General features: G+C 41.0%; 2 protein-coding genes across 2 annotated transcripts in view; one reads left to right on the forward strand and one right to left on the reverse strand.

Annotated features, from left to right (window-relative positions):
• Positions 1–10,014, reverse strand: part of LOC126195095 (E3 ubiquitin-protein ligase RNF14-like) — a 104,925-nt gene extending 94,911 nt beyond the window's left edge. The window contains exons 1-2 of the mRNA XM_049933558.1: positions 9,770–10,014; positions 9,565–9,695 (exon numbers count right to left, since the gene is read on the reverse strand). Of these exons, the coding sequence (XP_049789515.1) occupies positions 9,565–9,695; positions 9,770–9,938 (300 nt within the window). The 5' untranslated portion in view covers positions 9,939–10,014. The remainder of the gene's footprint in view (positions 1–9,564; positions 9,696–9,769) is intronic.
• Positions 10,015–10,264: 250 nt separating this feature from the next.
• LOC126194913 (ribonucleoside-diphosphate reductase large subunit) overlaps positions 10,265–17,740 on the forward strand; it is an 87,514-nt gene continuing 80,038 nt past the window's right edge. The window contains exons 1-2 of the mRNA XM_049933284.1: positions 10,265–10,394; positions 13,403–13,491. Of these exons, the coding sequence (XP_049789241.1) occupies positions 10,352–10,394; positions 13,403–13,491 (132 nt within the window). The 5' untranslated portion in view covers positions 10,265–10,351. The remainder of the gene's footprint in view (positions 10,395–13,402; positions 13,492–17,740) is intronic.

Below are 17,740 nucleotides of genomic sequence, written 5' to 3' on the forward strand. Positions count from 1 at the left end.
AGCAAAACAGGGGTGCGTACACTTGATTATGAGGAAGAGCCTACAAATAATTATACAATCTGAAGCTAAAGGTTCAGTTCAAAAGTTTGTAAAAGTTTTCCACTCAGTCGAATCTGCAGGAGCCAACTGCCTACATAGCAGTTTGTCACTGCACTACGATGATCTCCGCAGTTTTATGCACACTGTATTATAATTATTATAAATGAAAAGAAATGACAGAACATTACAGGAATCACTCAAGTTTCAGAGACTGGCTGACCTACTACAAATATGTGATTTGCGTATATGAGGAAGCAGATAATTAATTCAGACTGATGATCTTCTTGGTGAACAAATCTTGGCAGTGTATGTAATTACTGGTGTGTGGTGAGATGATTGACTCTATACAGTTTACATTAACCTCCTGAGGATTACTTAATTTGTTGATAGATACAGGGTATATCAAAAAGAATCATCCAATTTTAGAAAAATCATAACTTTTATATTATTTGAGATACACACATGAACAACACACTGTTGGGAAGAGCAAACTCTCGAGTTTACATGGTTCCTGCTTGTAGCAGTAGTGCGCGCCCACTGCAGTTCTGGTAAAAATGGAGTCGGGCCAACAAAGCATTTTGTTTTCTACATTTTGCACAGTGCGGGTCAGTAATAACTCTTCATCATAACTTTCATACTATGTATAGTGAGGGTGGTCCTACAGTACAGAGTATTAGATGATGGTATGAACAATTGCGAGAAACAGGTTGTTTGTGTGAAGGCAAATTGCTGGGCCGTCCCCTGTTGTCAGACACAGACGTCAAACACATCCGCCATAGTTTTCACAAGGAGTCTGCAGAAATCTTGTTCACCGTGAAGCTCGACAGCTCAACATGCCCCCGATGTCACCTGGCGTGTGTTGCGTCGACATTTACACATGAAACCATATAAAATTCAGCTACTGCAAGCTCTTTATGAAAGTGATGAACAACAATGTGTGGAGTTGGGTAATTTCATTCTTGGCAAGAGTGAGTATGACAGTTTTCTTCCACACTTAGTGTTTAGTGACGAGGCAACCCTCCATTTAAATGGAAAGGTGAACCATCAATGTGAGAATATGGGATACGGCACAACCACATGAAGTTGTAATACAGCATGAGAGGACTCTCCAAAATTTAATGTGTTTTGTGCAGTTTCATGCGAAAAGGTATTTGGTCCATTTTTCTTTGTGGAGAACACTGTTACGGGAAGCAAATATCTTGATATGGTTGAGAACTTTCCCACAGTTGGAAACTGATTGGAACGACTTCATTTAGCAACAAGATGGGGCACCGCCATACTGGTATCTGGAAGTGCAGGAATTTTTAAATCAAAGGATTACTGAATGTTGGATTGGTCGCACTGGACCAAAGGATTACTGAACGTTGGATTGGTCGCACTGGACCAAATGATTCAGCCTTACATTACTAGCCTCCAAGGTCACCGGAACTGACTAAATCTGATTATTTTTGTGGGGGTATTAGAGGACGAAAGTTGCTACTCACCATATAGCAGATGTGCTGAATCGCGATAGGCACAACAAAAAGATTCACAGTTGTAGCTTTCGGCCATTAAGGCCTTTGTCAGCAGTACACACACACACACACACACACACACACACACACACACACACACACACGTCTGCAGTCTCAGAAGACAACTGAAACCACATTGCGAGCAGCACTAACAGTGCATGATGGGAGTGGTGACTGGTAGGGGTAAGGAGGAGGTAGGGATGGGGAGTGATGTATGGTCGGGGTGGCACAGTTTAGACAGAGGGCAGGAGAGAAGTTGGGGAGGGCGGGGGGAGGGGGGGGGGGTAAGTAGCAGAAAGGTGAGAAATGAAAAGAAATTAAAAGACTGGGTGTGGCAGTGAAACGATGGCTGTGTAGTGCTGGAATGGGAACAGGGAGGGGGCTGGATGGGTAAGGACAGTGACTAATGAAGGTTGAGGCCAGGAGGGTTAGGGGAACGTAGGATGTATTGCAGGGTAAGTTCCCACCTGCGCAATTCAGGAAAGCTGATGTTGGTGGGAAGGATCCATATGGCACACGCTGCGAAACAATCATTGAGATGAGGGATCTCATGTTTGGCAGCGTGTTCAGCAACAGGATGGTCCACTTGTTTTTTGGCCACAGTTTGTCGGTGTTCATTCTTGTGGACAGACAGCTTGTTGAGTGTGATGCCTACATAGAATGCAACACAGTGGTTGCAGCTTAGCTTGTAAATCACGTGACTGATTTCACATGTAGCCCTCCCTTTGATGGGATAGGTGATGTTAGTGACCGGACTGGAGTAGGTGGTGGTAGGAGGATGTATATTTATTAATTATTAGTTATTTTCTTCTTTGATCCTTGTGACTTCTTGCCAATTTTAGTGAGTTTTCACCTTCCACTATCATTGTCTTCCTCAGATTTCATTTCATCCTTTTCGTGTTTTTCACACGTATTTGGGCAGATTTTTGTGTAATTTTTCACACGTAATTCTATTTTTTTACATAATTTTTTTGCATTTTTTGCGCCACCATGGATCCTTGCTCCTTCCATCTGCATCAATACAGAAAAGTTTCCTTAACCCTAGCCAGATCCCAGTCCCACATACTGTTCCTGTGTTGTTGCTTGGCTCATGAAATCCCCTCTAATGGCCTTACCATCAAATTACCCATCTCTGGTTGCCACCCCTCCTTCCACAATGACCGCCACCTGTTCAGATTCCGCCAATCCTTAGCCCTCACCAACGTAGTCTTGAAAACCAAAATCAACCAAACCCAATCCTCCTTGCAGTACCTTCTCTCCATCCGCAAAATTCTCCTAGCAACATGCACACCACCACCTCAAAAAGCTCTCCATCCTACTCACTTCCTATTCCTGCCTCTGAGTACCACTGTCCACTACTTCTACAACAACCTCCAAACCGCCCCTCGCACCCTCACAGCTGACAAACCCTGCCTCGCAGACCTACTACAGTTACCCCATCCTCCAAAACTCCCTCCCACTACCACAGAGAATCCTGAACCTAAACATACCCGCAACATAGTCATAAACCTTTCCTCCAGAAGCCTCCATCCCACAGAAATATCAGTCCTTTCCAATGGGCTCACCTTTTGCCCCACTCCCAAATTCAATCATACAGGACTAGTTAAAGATCTTTCCTCCTTCCCCTGGTCCCTACAGGGGAAACACTTTCACTACCGACCCGACCAATCAGACTCAACCAAAGACCAATACTGACTGAACCTTGCCTAACTCAGTTCATTCCTCTATCCAACTGAAATCCACCCCCGCTGCCTCCAAACCACCCCCTGTTAACTTTCCAGAATTTCTTAACCAGTAACCTTGCCTCATCATCATTCCCCAAACCCCTCAACATGCAAACTAACATCACATCTGCAGGAAAAAAAAAAAAAAAAACCACAGTCCACAATCTTAAAACTAACCCTGACCTCATAATCCTACCTGCAGACAAAGGCTCCACCACCGTTGTTTTGAACTGCAAGGATTACGTGGCAGAGGGACTCAGTCAGCTGTCAGATACTGCCACCTACAAATCTTGCCACAGTGACCACATTCCAGTAATCCAACAGGATCTCCAGTCACTACTCAAATCCTTAGGCCCATTCCAGAGCCGGCCGAAGTGGCCGCGCGGTTCTGGCGCTGCAGTCTGGAGCCGCGAGACCGCTACGGTCGCAGGTTCGAATCCTGCCTCGGGCATGGATGTGTGTGATGTCCTTAGGTTAGTTAAGTTTAACTAGTTCTAAGTTCTAGGGGACTAATGACCTCAGCAGTTGAGTCCCATAGTGCTCAGAGCCATTTGAACCCATTCCAGAACCTCTCCCCAGAGTCCATCTCTCTACTTACCCCTACCACTTCCCGCACTCCCACCTTCTATATGATTCTTGAAGTCCATAAACCCAACCAGCCAGGCCACCCCATTGTGGCTGGTTACTGTGCCGCCACAGAGAATCTCTGCTCTCTTAGACCAACACCTTCAACCTATCCTCCTATATAAAAGACACAAACTATTTCATCCATCGAGTCTCCACAGTTCCTGTCCCTTTACCACATGGTGCCCTGCTCATCACTGTTGATGCCACATCCCTGTACACTAACATTCCTAATGCCCATGGCCTTACTGCTACCAAACACTATCTTCCCAGACACCCTATGGATTCCAAAACAACAACCTCCTTCCTAGTCACCATGATCAACTATATCCTCACCCACAATTACTTCTCCTTTGAAGGCATTACCTACAAACAAATCCAGCGTACGGCTATGGACACCCGCATGGCGCCAACCTATGCTAACTTATTCACGGGCCATCTAGAGGAATCCTCCTTAAAAAACCAGAATCCTAAACCACTCACCTGGCTCAGATTCATTGATGACATTTTTGTATATGGATTGAAGGTGAGGACACCCTATTCAAATGCCTCCAGAATCTCAACTACTTCTCTCCCATTTGCTTCACCTGGTCCTACTTAACCCAACAAGCCACCTTCCTAGATGTTGACGTCCACCTCAGAGATGACTGCATCAGTACCTCCGTCCATATCAAACCTACTAACCACTAGCAATACCTCCGCTTTGGCAGCTCCCACCCATTCCATACCAAGAAGTCCCTTCTGTACAGCCTAGCCACCCATGGTGGTCTCATCTGCAGTGATGAGCAGTACTTCTCAAAATATATCGAGGGTCTCACTGAAACCTTCACTGACCGTAATTATCCTCCCAACCTTGTACAAAAACAAATCTCCCGTGCCTTATCTTTCCAGTCTCCCACCACCTCACAAAGTCCCACCGTCCGGCCACAGAGGAGCATTCCCCTCATAACTCAGTACCATCTGGGACCGGAGCGACTGAATTACATTCTCTGCCAGGGTTTCAATTACCTCTTGTCATGCCGTCAAATGAGAAATGTCCGGCCCACTGTCCTTCCCACCCCTCCTACAGTGGTATTCCGCCTTCCACGGAACATACACAATATACTCGTCCATTGTTACACAACCCCTGCTCCCCATCCCTTTCCTCATGACTCATACCCCTATAATAGACCTAGATACAAGACCTATGCCATACATCCTCCTACCACCACCTACTCCAGTCCGGTCACTAACATCACCTATTCCATCAAAGATAAGGCTACCTGTGAAACCAGTCATGTGATTTACAAGCTAAGCTGCAACCGCTCTGTTGCATTCTATGTAGGCATCACAACCAACAAGCTGTCTGTCCACAAGAATGAACACCGACAAACTGTGGCCAAAAAACAAGTGGACCATCCTGTTGCTGAACACGCTCCCAAACATGATATCCCTCATCTCATTTCTGCTTCACAGCCTGTGCCATATGGATCCTTCCTACCAACACCAGCTTTCCTGAATTGTGCAGGTGGGAACTTTCCCTGCAATACATCTTACATTCCCGTAACCCTCCTGGCCTCAACCTTCATTAGTCACTTTCCTCACCCATCCAGCCCCCTCCCTGTTCCCATTCCAGCAATACACAGCCATCGTTTCACTGCCACACCCAGTCTTTTAATTTCTCTCCTTTCCACTACTTACCCCCCCCCCCCCAACTTCTCTCCTGCCCTCTGTCTAAACTGCAACACTTCACTGTCAGCCACCCCCACCATACTATCCCTCCCCCTCCCCGTCCCAGCCTCCTCCTTACGCCACCCAGTTGCCACTCCCATCATGCACTCGTGCTGCTGCTCGCAGTATGATTTCAGTTGTCTGAGACTGTAGGCGTGTGTGTGTGTGTGTGTGTGTGTGTGTGTGTGTGTGTGTGTGTGTGTGTGTGTGTGTGTGTGTGTGTGTGTGTGTGTACTGCTGACAAACGCCTTAATGGCCAAAATCTATTATTGTGGCTGGCCGAAGTGGCTGAGTGGTTCTAGGTGCTACAGTCTGGAACCGCCCGACCACTACGGTCGCAGGTTCGAATCCTGCCTCGGGCATGGATGTGTGTGATGTCCATAGGTTAGTTAGGTTTAAGTAGTTCCAAGTTCTAGGGGACTGATGACCTCAGAAGTCAAGTCCCATAGTGCTCAGAGCCATCTGAACCACATTTTCTATAATTGTGTGAATCTTTTTGTTGTGCCTATCGCGACTCAGCATCTCCGCTATATAGAGAGTAGCAACTTTCCTTCTCTAATATTGTTACATCCCAATCTGGATTTTCCATTGTTTGATTTTATTTTTGTGGGGGTTAATAAAAAACTGTTTACGTGTCTCTGTTGCCAACAATGATAAATAAACTGAGAGATCGCATAACAGCAGCTGTAGAAGCTGTAACTCAAGACATGCTTGCTGCAGTGTGCGAACAATCTGAATACCGCACTGACGTAAGCTGTGCATCTCAAGGGAGGCATATTTAACACCTATGAAGAGGTACGGGGGGGGAAAAAAAAAAAAAAAAAAAAAAAAAAAAAAAAAAAAAAAAAAAAAAAAAAAACTTTTTGAATTTCCCATTCACCAGAAAACAAAATTCATTACATATGTTCATTAATTTCAGAAATATAGATGTGGCAAATTGGTTGATTCTTTTTCATACACCCTGTACTTTATTGGTTTAATAGCCACGACATGAAGAGAGAACGACATTCTGAAGTTTATTTTGTGGAGAAATTTCAAATAGCAATTTTGATCATGCAGACTGACTGTATGTTTGTACTGTATGAGTGGGTGGATAGGACATACAAATGCGTACACCACTTACAACATATTTATTCGAGATCATTCTGTACTAGAGAGCCTTTCAACATACAATCAGATGACCACAATTACACGGCCACATAGTAACTAAGTGGTAGACATCAGTACACAGACACATACCTAACAACTTCACACTAATAATGGCAAGGACAATACATCTCGAAGATACCCCTCCTAAAAGGATGCTGGTGGTCACTGAAGTGTATGACCTTTGAATTTGACAAAGAGGGGTTAAATCCAAATCCTACTGTCATGCGCCTGCTTATGAGCCTCTTGAGTCCATCACCAAACTATGAAGTCACTCTACCAAGTTCTGCAATATTCATGTATTTCATACTGCTCTTCCACACTTGGTGCCATCTCTCAACTTTAAGTCCCTTTTCCACAGTACTGTACACTCTGGTGTTACTGGCTCTTGCATAACATGCAAAGCAATAAAAATTTCAGTGACAAACTTTTGCGCTGTCAAGTGTACATGATAACACTCCAACCTGCTTATAATGGAGTGGCTACTGAGTTTGGATCTCAGCCTACGTTGGGCTTCACCAAGGTCTGGGTGCCACGATGGCTGCACTCAGGTGGCCACCTGCTGTTACATTGGATGCCCTCCACTGCACACTTCACACAGAAAAAGGAATGCTTGGGAGCAGCACTGAGGTTGACATTAGGAGACTTACAGTGAGAGAACAGGTAGAGACTGCAATTGTGTAACAAAAAAAATTGGTGTACTGCAGTAATTCAGAGTTCATGCTTGCTTCTGTAAACTTACAAAATTCTTGAGCTCACTTAGTGAATTTCTAACTGTTCAGTTAATGAAATAGCAAATTCATTATGTTAACTACAACCACAGTTTAAAACAAGAGGAGTATGCTGTTTCCTGTGGTATGTCTTTTCCATAATAAGACTGAGCCGTTCAATTGGTTTTGATGGTGGCCCACTCCAGCCCTGACAAGTAATATTAGCAGTTACTGGGAATACGGAAGTGTCCAATTTGACCCGTCTGCTTTGACCCATGACGTCATCAATATGGTGGAAATGGCTATTCTGCGCATCTCCAATATGGGGCCTATGATAAAAATAAAAAAAATAATAATTTTACAAAATCTACAGGAATCAGACACTTCCCTAAAATTGTCAACTGCAGCTGACGATACCAAAACACCAACACTTACAGCAAAAACTACTGAAAATGGAATTAGACATTTCCCTAGACCACAGCTGATGGTGCCAAAACACCTATAACTACATATAAAAATAAGAAAATTGAAATCAGTCAACTATAAAGGTCAACTATAATTACTGATACGAAAAAACCAACACCTACAACCACAAAAAACAAAAACAAAACCACAACACCTCAAAAATTAAAAACTGACTAATTTCACAAGACATTCTCATGCTCTAATCCCAGTTGGTTTGCATACTCCCTTTTTACTGAAAAACTGCTCAAAACACAATTAAATGACTATTGTACAAAATTACAGGAGTGAAAGATCTTTAGAGCAAGTCTCATCATGAGGCAAGGCCATCTAGGTGAAGGTTTACTCACCAGCCTCAACAAATTTGCTGGGTATCAATATGGTTTGAGTAGATCTGCCTGCCTTGTAGAACTACATAAAATACATCTTTATTGAAGCTGGGATCAAACAAATGCCTTGTAAAACCACAGGAAGTGAGACCCCTGTGAACTCCCCAGCTTTATTTGACAATACATTTAAGAATGTGAAGATCTTTCTGGTATCTGATTTTCAGCTCCACACCATGCCAATTTACTACAAAAATGACACATTTTAAGTGTGAGGACTGCAACAAACAATATCAAGTGAGATATGCACTGTCAGTGATGATCAAAATTTGATGCTGGCAGTTTATTAATTAGTTACATGTTTGTAAGCTCATTTCAAAGTTTTCTCCTGAAATAATGTAGTATGAGTGAGTTTACTATTTATCAGACCACCACATGCAACTACAGTTAAAAACTAGTTTTTACAGGCTAACAGTTTTAAAATGAAAATTCATCTACGAAATAGGAGTAAAAGAAATGATTTCAGATTAGATTTGAAACATGCTTTGCTACCTGTCACACATTTTTATGTTATTGGCTAAATTTTTGAAAAAAACTGTTGATGCATATTGGACTCCTTCCTGAGCCACTGACACCTTTGTTAGCAGGTAGTAAATGTCATTTTGACCATTGCTGAGGTATGGACATGACTATTCATCTCAAAGTGCTGATGAATATATTTGACACAGCTAAGTGGCTCCAAGTTTGTGTTACATGCTCATGGGGTGGCTCATCCAATAACGTATGTCTGCAGAGGAGGAAGTAAATATGTTTACAAACTAGTTTTTTAATTTTTTTATTACTGTTATAGAGAAGTTATAGAAGATTTTACTTACAAGTGCACACATGCACAAGATTTCAATTAATTGTGGCTATAATGACTATGTCTATCAACTACAACTCTGTAATGAACTTATTTGTGTTACGCTGCCCTAGATCACTTTTAGTAAGTGACTAGTAACATAATGTATGTATATTAATTCAACAATAACAGTATTACTTTACAGGCAAACTACCTTCGTGCATTAATCAGTAACCCAACCTACTTGAGAACAATCAAAAGAAAATTTTTCTCCACTCTGTACAACTGATTTTTAACTGTGGTGACCCAGGTTAATTACAGTATAACTGCTTTCCTAGCGTTAGAGATGCAGGTATCATGAAAAAATTGAACATAGTGTGAACAGTTGTGTTGGTTTCATGCGAAGTACAGAAGTTCTTTCCTGCATTTGTTTTGTAATTATTTATACATGCAAGACGTACTACATACCTCTATCTTTCTCAACCATTTGCACGATAATGTGAAATCCGGTGGATTCGTCGATGGGTAATCGGGAGGTAAGCTGAAGTATAAAACCAATGGTGGCAAGTACCTGATACTAACTTCGGTGACTTCATTATCTGCAAAACAGTTGAGTTTCACAGCATACCATAACAATTATTTTAGACTAGCAGCAGACATTGCATCACAGTACCTTCTTTCCTTAGGTCACGATAAATGATTTTAAAATCAGACGAAATATCTGGGTACGCATAGAATTGTCCGCCAGATTTACCACTGTCTTCTATAATTTTAATTTCTTCTGCGTTATATATGCTTTCCAACGCAGAAAGTTCATTTTCTTGACTTTCTTTATCTGACATCTGTATACTTAATTTTCTTAACTGTACGACCGACTTCTGCTGGTCTTAACATTTGCTTACTGCAGAGTGCAGACTCTTTGATCCGCCGCCGTTTGTCGTAGCACTATTGTCTTATCATTGTTCTCTCGTTCGTTGTCGAAAATAAATTTGTTGTACTTACCCGGATATCGGTTTTGATGCACACTGTGCTGGAATCTAATTCCTTAAACTTCAAAAACTTCTTTCCGATTAAAATGATGCGTTACATAATTCTTGAATTTTCGAACAACAAGCAAATACGACAAGTCTGGGAAATTTAATTGTACCCGTTGGCTCACCTGACTACTATTTTACCCGCGCTTTGCATCGAAATACACCGTGGCGGGTAGTTGTGTACGTTAGGCGTATAAGCGGCAAACGTAGGCTTTTCTGAGATGGTTGTTGAAAGATCTGGTAAAATGTTTGTTTTGAAGAGAGGTAAGCTCGTAAATACACAAATAAAATTACATAAGCAGCAAAATAATTCGCATTTGTATGTTATTTTTACGAATATCAATGACTGAATTCGTCACTGTGTAGTTTTAAAGGATTACCATCATACATTTTTTTTAAAAATTTTTTACAGGAAGATGCACTCCATATAGATTCATAATACATAATTCTAAGGTATCATTGGAAGAGCACATACGATGTAGAACACTCATTCATATTTGTTAGAAGTAGTCATAGTGGCACGTATGCAGGGTCGTTTATTCAGTCATCTTCGTTGACTGGTAGAGAATAAACAACTGTTACTCCAACGCATGTATAAATAATTACAAAACAAATGCAGGAAAGAACTTCTGTACTTCGCATGAAACCAACACAACTGTTCACACTATGTTCAATTTTTTCATGATACCTGCATCTCTAACGCTGATTTTAGGAATATCGTCTGTCGTGAACCAGTAAGATTAAACCATCTAAAATCGTTAACGTACTTTACCTGACTCAAAAACAGTGTGGGGTGTGTTAAGAAGTTGCACTAACGGCCTTACTCGTCAATTAATATTACCTGGCTTTTAAGTAATCTTAGACATCGTCGAACCATTGGTAACTAATTAGGTAGAGGATGAGGGAAGACGGGAAATTTTTCAGTGGTTTTGGATGTTTCTTAAGCTGTTTTTTCGCAGCCAGTTGCTTAATATTCTTTAATTTGTGAAATGATGGTGCTTTAACGTTACTGACAAAGCGAACTTGAGAAAGTATAAGTGTAGAAGCACTATGGGACATTGGCTTGCAGGTAGAGCTGGTACTCGCAGTTTAAGTGTGAAATCAAAGTAACTGTGTTATTTACATTTATTTTAGGAGGATTAGTAATAGTGTGTTCCCAAAGTTTCCCATTAACTGTGGCTGTTTAAGTTACTGTGCAGATTCCAAGTTTCCAGTGTCTAAATAAATTTAAGTGTTAACCTAACTTAAAAATGTTTCTAATCTTCTTTTACTGTTGAATTCGTGTTACTTTTGCCAGACTTAGGTCACAAACAACAGATAATGAGGTGGCAGTGAACTGGGGGACTTACATATATGTCACACTTTTTTTTATCATTATGTAGCTCTACTAATTAAATTGGGGAACCGGAAACAAATGGAAAAGATGGTTTTCTTATAAGGTCACCTATTAAAACTTCAGTTGCATATAGGTTAAGCTTTTCTAACCAATTCACTTGGGTCCAGCACGTAGCAAAGATAGGGCCTATACTTAAAAATTGCTCAAGGTCTGCCCCCACACTTCCTGAATACAAGCACACAACTTGCACCAAATTACATGACACAGCCCTGCTGTACATTTTTAAAGTCATGGTTGTCAACAATAAAGTGCTGTATCTTTGTGTGTTGGATTGTTAGAGGGATGATGAAACCATTACAAAGTTTTTTGGAAATGCAAATCCACCATGGATGTAACAAAAACAACAATAATTTATGTAACAATCACACCACAAATTATGTACATGATCATTCAGAAATATTAGTATTAGAGCTGTACATCCTTGCTGATGCTAAGAACTTGGCATGGTTTGGAGTCCCTGTGCCAAAGAGTCAGTGTCTCTCGATATTTATTGGCAAAATCTGCCTCCAGGTGATTTGAAGTAGTAGTCACAAAGGATCAACAGGTTGCTGGAGAATTGTGATGAACTCGTGGGTGACCAACCATGTGTCAGGTATGTCTGATGGGCAACATGTCAGATGAATGGAGAACAGTGGTACCCATTATTCTCCAAAGGAGGCTGGCCATAAGTAACTAAGTATTGCTGAAATATAGCAAATGGGCCGGCTGCAGCAGCTGAGCGGTTCTAGCCGCTTCAGTCCAGAACCACGCGACTGCTACAGTCACAGGTTTGAATCCTGCCTCGGGCGTGGAAGTGTGTAATGTCCTTAGGTTAGTTAGGTGTAAGGAGTTCTAAGTTCTAGGGTACTGATGACCACCAATGTTAAGTCCCATAGTGCTCTGAGCCATTTGAACCATTTATAGCAAATGGATTTAACTTTTGAGATGATCAGTACCTCAAGCTCTAAACCTTTCTTGAAATGTCAGTTGATCAGTGTGACCACATAATGCAGAAGTGGGGTGTGACCACATAATGCAGAAGTTGAAGACACATTTTATGTTCAGCATAACCTACCAATACTGAGCAGTAGCTTCATCCGGTGACGTAATGACGTGGCATGTGAATCCATACATGCACAAACAGGAAAGAGAACTGAACACTGATTTTTTTTTTATTTATATATATTTTTTGGAATGTAGGCCTAGGTTGTGATGACAGATCTTTAGTGTATTGCCAGACATATGTTACTTTGAGGTGAAGTCCTATTTGTAGCTCCAATTAATCCACATGTTGTACCCTTCGGTGGTAAAAATCTTCACGTTAAGAAATTGTATTCTGTACTGCTCAGTGGAAACTGTCAGAAATGAGTCACTGTGTTAGGTCCTAACATGTATGCAACATGCTTTATAGTAGGCCTATGGTATGAAGGGGAAATGTGTGAAATAATTATGCCTACTTTATATATTTGAGTCCACCAATAGTCATTCATTTGCCCATTGCAGCACTGGTCATTTGTTGCTTTTGGGCATTGGAAGCCTACGCGGTTAACATAGAGGGCAAAGCTGTAGGCCTGCACTCCCTTAGTTGCTTATATATAGCACTCTGCAATCTTTTAGTCAGATAGTATGAAAATCAGTTAACAAGATACCGTACAATACTGTGAACTGCAAAATGAAGAGCTATTGAAAAATCAGAGAGTAGTAGTTTATCATTCAAGTTTGGTATAATCTTCTTTTAGTCTTCCTTTTTTCGAGTGGTGGGTGGGGCATCAGCTTGAGTAGGGTGGATGGTAGAAAGGGTTTTGTATCACGTAAGGCACAGTGTTCACCTCTCATTTTGTGGCTTAGGCCCTGCATCAAGTTTTTTCTTAATCTATAATTTTGTGGTGTTTTACAGATGGAAGGAAAGAGGAAGTCCATTTTGACAAGATCACGTCCAGAATACAGAAACTGTGCTATGGATTGAACATGGATTTTGTGGATCCAGTAAGTGGTATTCTGTTGTTTTATATAGTGCAGACCAATATATTCTTGTCTAGAAATCCTGTGTTCGTGTCGTAATTGAATTTGCATTGGCCATAAATTATTTTACAACTTTGAAATTCACTGCTGAATTTGTTTTCCTCAGTAACAGCTCTCACATGTTTTTATGAGTTTAAAACACACATAAAAGTGTAAATACCTATTACAGGGTGTATACGACCTGAGAGATACGGGAAAAACTCGGGAATTTTTTCATCCGGGAAAAACCCAGGAATTTTGTAGAAATCTGGGATTTTTCATTGTTTTAGATTTTAGTTAAATTTTTGTAGGTTTGATGTGTAAGATTTGATACGCTGACAAAGAACTTTAGCCCACTACTGCTGAATAACACTGCAGCAATGAAACATAAATCTGAGAATAACAGCAAAATAAAAGTTTAGTTGCATAGAAAATGGGTAATTTAGACAATGCACAGACCAGTTTGCCGACACCAAGAAGTGTCAAAAGGCTTTATTTAGGTCAAAGATTATGCTGTACGTCCTTAACAACTAATGTGCATTCAATGTGTGTGACGTCACAATTGTTTACATTTGTAACAGATCACTGGTAAATATTCCGAATAGTGGCTTGAGAAGTGTTACTTTCAAAGTAAATTTCCACACAAGATTATTTATGTTACGTGTAAGAATGTGCAGTGAATTTCTTAAATCACAGGGCATTATAACTCTCATTCAAAATGTTATACTTTGAGGATCAGCCATTTGAAAAAATTCTGGCCCAGAATATAAGTCATTTATGCCACCATTTAAAATTTTACCGGCACATTTGTATTTGATATGACTTAACGTGTAACACATGCTAAAAGAAGATCGAGCTTCTAGTTAGTTTTCATATTTAATGTTGTTCTTTCATAGATAAAAAATTATGCAATCGATGGCAAAAAGTATAATTGACCTTAAAAAAAGTGCATAATGTGTTACTGAGCAATGTCACAAGTCTCTTCATGCAATAACACTTCGACTTTTCTATAGTATAGAAAAGATGAAGTGTTCTAGCATGCAGAGCCATACCAGTTGGCTTCTTATCTACTCTTTTTGCCGGTGAATTGCCTCTTCGTCTCTGAACAGCTCTAACGTTCGCTACTACTTCTTTCTAACTAATACTATGAATGGGCAACAGAAGGCAGCACCGGTCAAGTGACAGGTAGCGGGACATCCGTACCTTGCTCTCGTACGAAATCGGTCCAGTTTTAGAGCGAAAACCTGTGTCAAGCACAGCTACTATATTCCCCGCTCTAAAATTTGCTTTCAGTAAGGACAAGTATGTCTTTTACCTCTTCCATTCCTTAATTTTTCTGATTTTATTATTGTTTTTATTTAAATACAAAAGCTTGCGGTTTAACCATTGTTAAAGACGTTTAATTACTTTCTTTCGTTTTAGAATAATAAGAGATTTTTTCCGTAAAATTTGTCCCGAAAGTTTTGCAGATAATAAAGTGACATATGTCACAATGACTAAATTAAGACTCATCTACGAGCTTGCCACTTTTAGTGAGGAATACCCAGAATCTTTTTCACACAAAAAAGCTACTTCGAGAAAAGGGGCCAAGGGTCACTCCATCGTGTAGAATACAATGAAAATCGAAAGAAAGAAATGTCAAGAAAGAATTGATCAGATCCAGTCCAATCCTGATGTTCACCTTGACCCAGTATCTTGAATGACAGGCCTTCTTTTCCGTTAGTAGCCTTTCCTCTGCACCATTCTTCTGTTTTGTCAAATAAACCTTTGTAATTGTAAGGTTGCCAGAAGGAAGACGACTTCTTTTCGCCTTCCCAGTCTTTGCATTATCCTTGTCAGACCCTATGCTCCTTCTGGACCCATCTCCGTGCCCTACAGCTCCTAATCCAGTGAACGTCCCCACTGCAAGACGTGCCCAATGCACCCTCCTACCACCACCTATTCCAGCCTTGTAACTGACAAAACATATAGTAATATGAAAGGGAGAGCCACCTTTGAAACGACACGTCATATACCGTCTGTTGTGTAAACAATGTTTTCAGCCTTTTACATTGGCACGACTACCATCAAGTTATCTGTTAGGATGAATGGGCATAGGCAGGGGGTGTATACTGGAAACACACAATATCCTGTAGCTGAGCATGCTCTACAGCGTGACAGTCATGACCTCGGTGCCTGTTTCACCACATGCGCCATCAGCATTCTTCCTCCAGACACCAGTTTCTCTGAACTCTGCAGGTGGGAACTAGCGCTACAACATCCCCTTGGTTCTCGCCACTCACTTGGCCTTAATTTACGTTAACTTCTTCCATGTCAACGTATCTTCACAGTAACTGATCCTTTCTTCACTCTGTTTTAGTTTTCCACATCTTTCATTTTATGACTTGTCTTTTTTTTTTTTTTTCCTGTCTCCCTCTCACCTCTGTTGCATACAGTGCACTTAGCTTTTCACTCTTATTAACTCATGCATGATGTTTTAACTATAACCTGTCCTAAACTTCTCCAGTCCTTTTCCTTCACCCCTCTTCATTGGAATCTTCAACGTTTCTGCCAGAGGAAGGAGCCATGGCTCTGAAACCTTGCATAAGTAAAACCTTTTTTTTATATGTGTGTTCTTCGAATGCTGATTGGTGATTTTTTTAGCCATCCAGTTGAATTATATTGTTAAAAATTGGTTAAACTCTTATAATATTGGTGGTGGGTTATATACTACAGCACATATTGTTTCGAAAGAAAGAAGTGAAACATGTAGAAGCTCTGTCAATGTAGTGAGAGATGAGACTGTTAAAGATCAGATGAATTGATCATCCAAGGGACAAAGTGGTTCTGCAATGAATAAATGAGAGAAAGTGCTTGTAAAGAACATGGGAAAAATGAAGTGGTTTGGCACATTGTGACATGAATAATAACTGAAAATTTTAATTGATGGATGGAGAAATGAGAAGAAAAACACACACACACACACACACACACACACACACACACACACACACACACACACACACACACACACATTACAGAGCCACATTTTATGGGTTCCTTCATGTTAGTATTCATATTTAAACATTCAGTTGTACGGCAAGCAGTACTGAAACACCATAAAACATGAATATATCGTATATTTGTGACAAGCCAGTGCAAACGTAAAGTAAAATAAATAACATGAATATCTGTCATTTAGTTATGTGTGCATTCAGCAAAATAATCACAATTAACAAATATCATATCCGTAATTATCTAAAATACATTTGGACTGTGCTTGCAGATCTGTGGCTTATGACTGAAGTGTCACATCTAACATCTTGTGGGGTATCACTAAGAATATAAATCATTAATTTGTATGTTGGCGTGGGGTTATCATTTAAGACATTACCTATTATAGTTATTGCACATAGTGGTTTCACATGTAAGAAGTTCAAGTGAATAAAGGCAATGTGCTCGGAGCTAACATAGCAAAACTAGCATAATTAACAGACAAGACAAAACTTTGTATTCCCAAGTATGAGAGACCCCCCAGGGGGCTTGCCACTCTTTGGTGGGTTCATGCTTGGCTGCCACGGGGCCCCAGTCTTTGCAGCATCTTTTCACTTCTGTGGTGAATGTCTATTCTCTTGCTGTTCTTTTTCCCTTCCCTTGGGGAACATCTCTCGGGTGTTATTTGGAATGTTCTGCATTGTCTGTCACTAATGTAAGAACAGTCTCACCACTGTTTTTCATTCCTTTACCTTTCTCTGTTTCCCTTCTCCTCTCGTTCCTCCGCTGCGGGGTTTGAGGGTCCTTTTTTCTTCTTCCCCCCTGTGCACTCCTGAAGGCCAGCCCATGCGTCTGACGCATAACAGGTGACTGGGTAATGCGTAATTCCCAACCCCGGATCGACAGGTAGGGTTCGCACATACCCCTGGCACTGGCCAGGCCCAGTGATTGCCTGAGCTGCAACCTTCGGTCCCTCTGTCAGGTGTTCAGGACGTGTGGCCTGAGGTGTGAACAATCACCTAAGGTGGGTGTGTCCGCTTGTGATGAGGGCCCCCAGTTGGAAGGAGTGCGTCATTGGAGACGCCATCATCTTTCCAATCAACGTCTACAAAACGTAAATGTAATGAGGCTAACAATTCAAAGACCCTTCCCACTGCACCACGGTTCCTCGTGGTCTCATGCACAGAAGACTGTCAGTCCTTTGCCATGGTAAACACGTTTATTATTCAGAAAGGTGTTGATGCATTTGCTGGCCCTGTGA

This window comes from Schistocerca nitens, chromosome 7, assembly GCF_023898315.1.
Source record: "Schistocerca nitens isolate TAMUIC-IGC-003100 chromosome 7, iqSchNite1.1, whole genome shotgun sequence".
NCBI lineage: Eukaryota > Metazoa > Arthropoda > Insecta > Orthoptera > Acrididae > Schistocerca > Schistocerca nitens.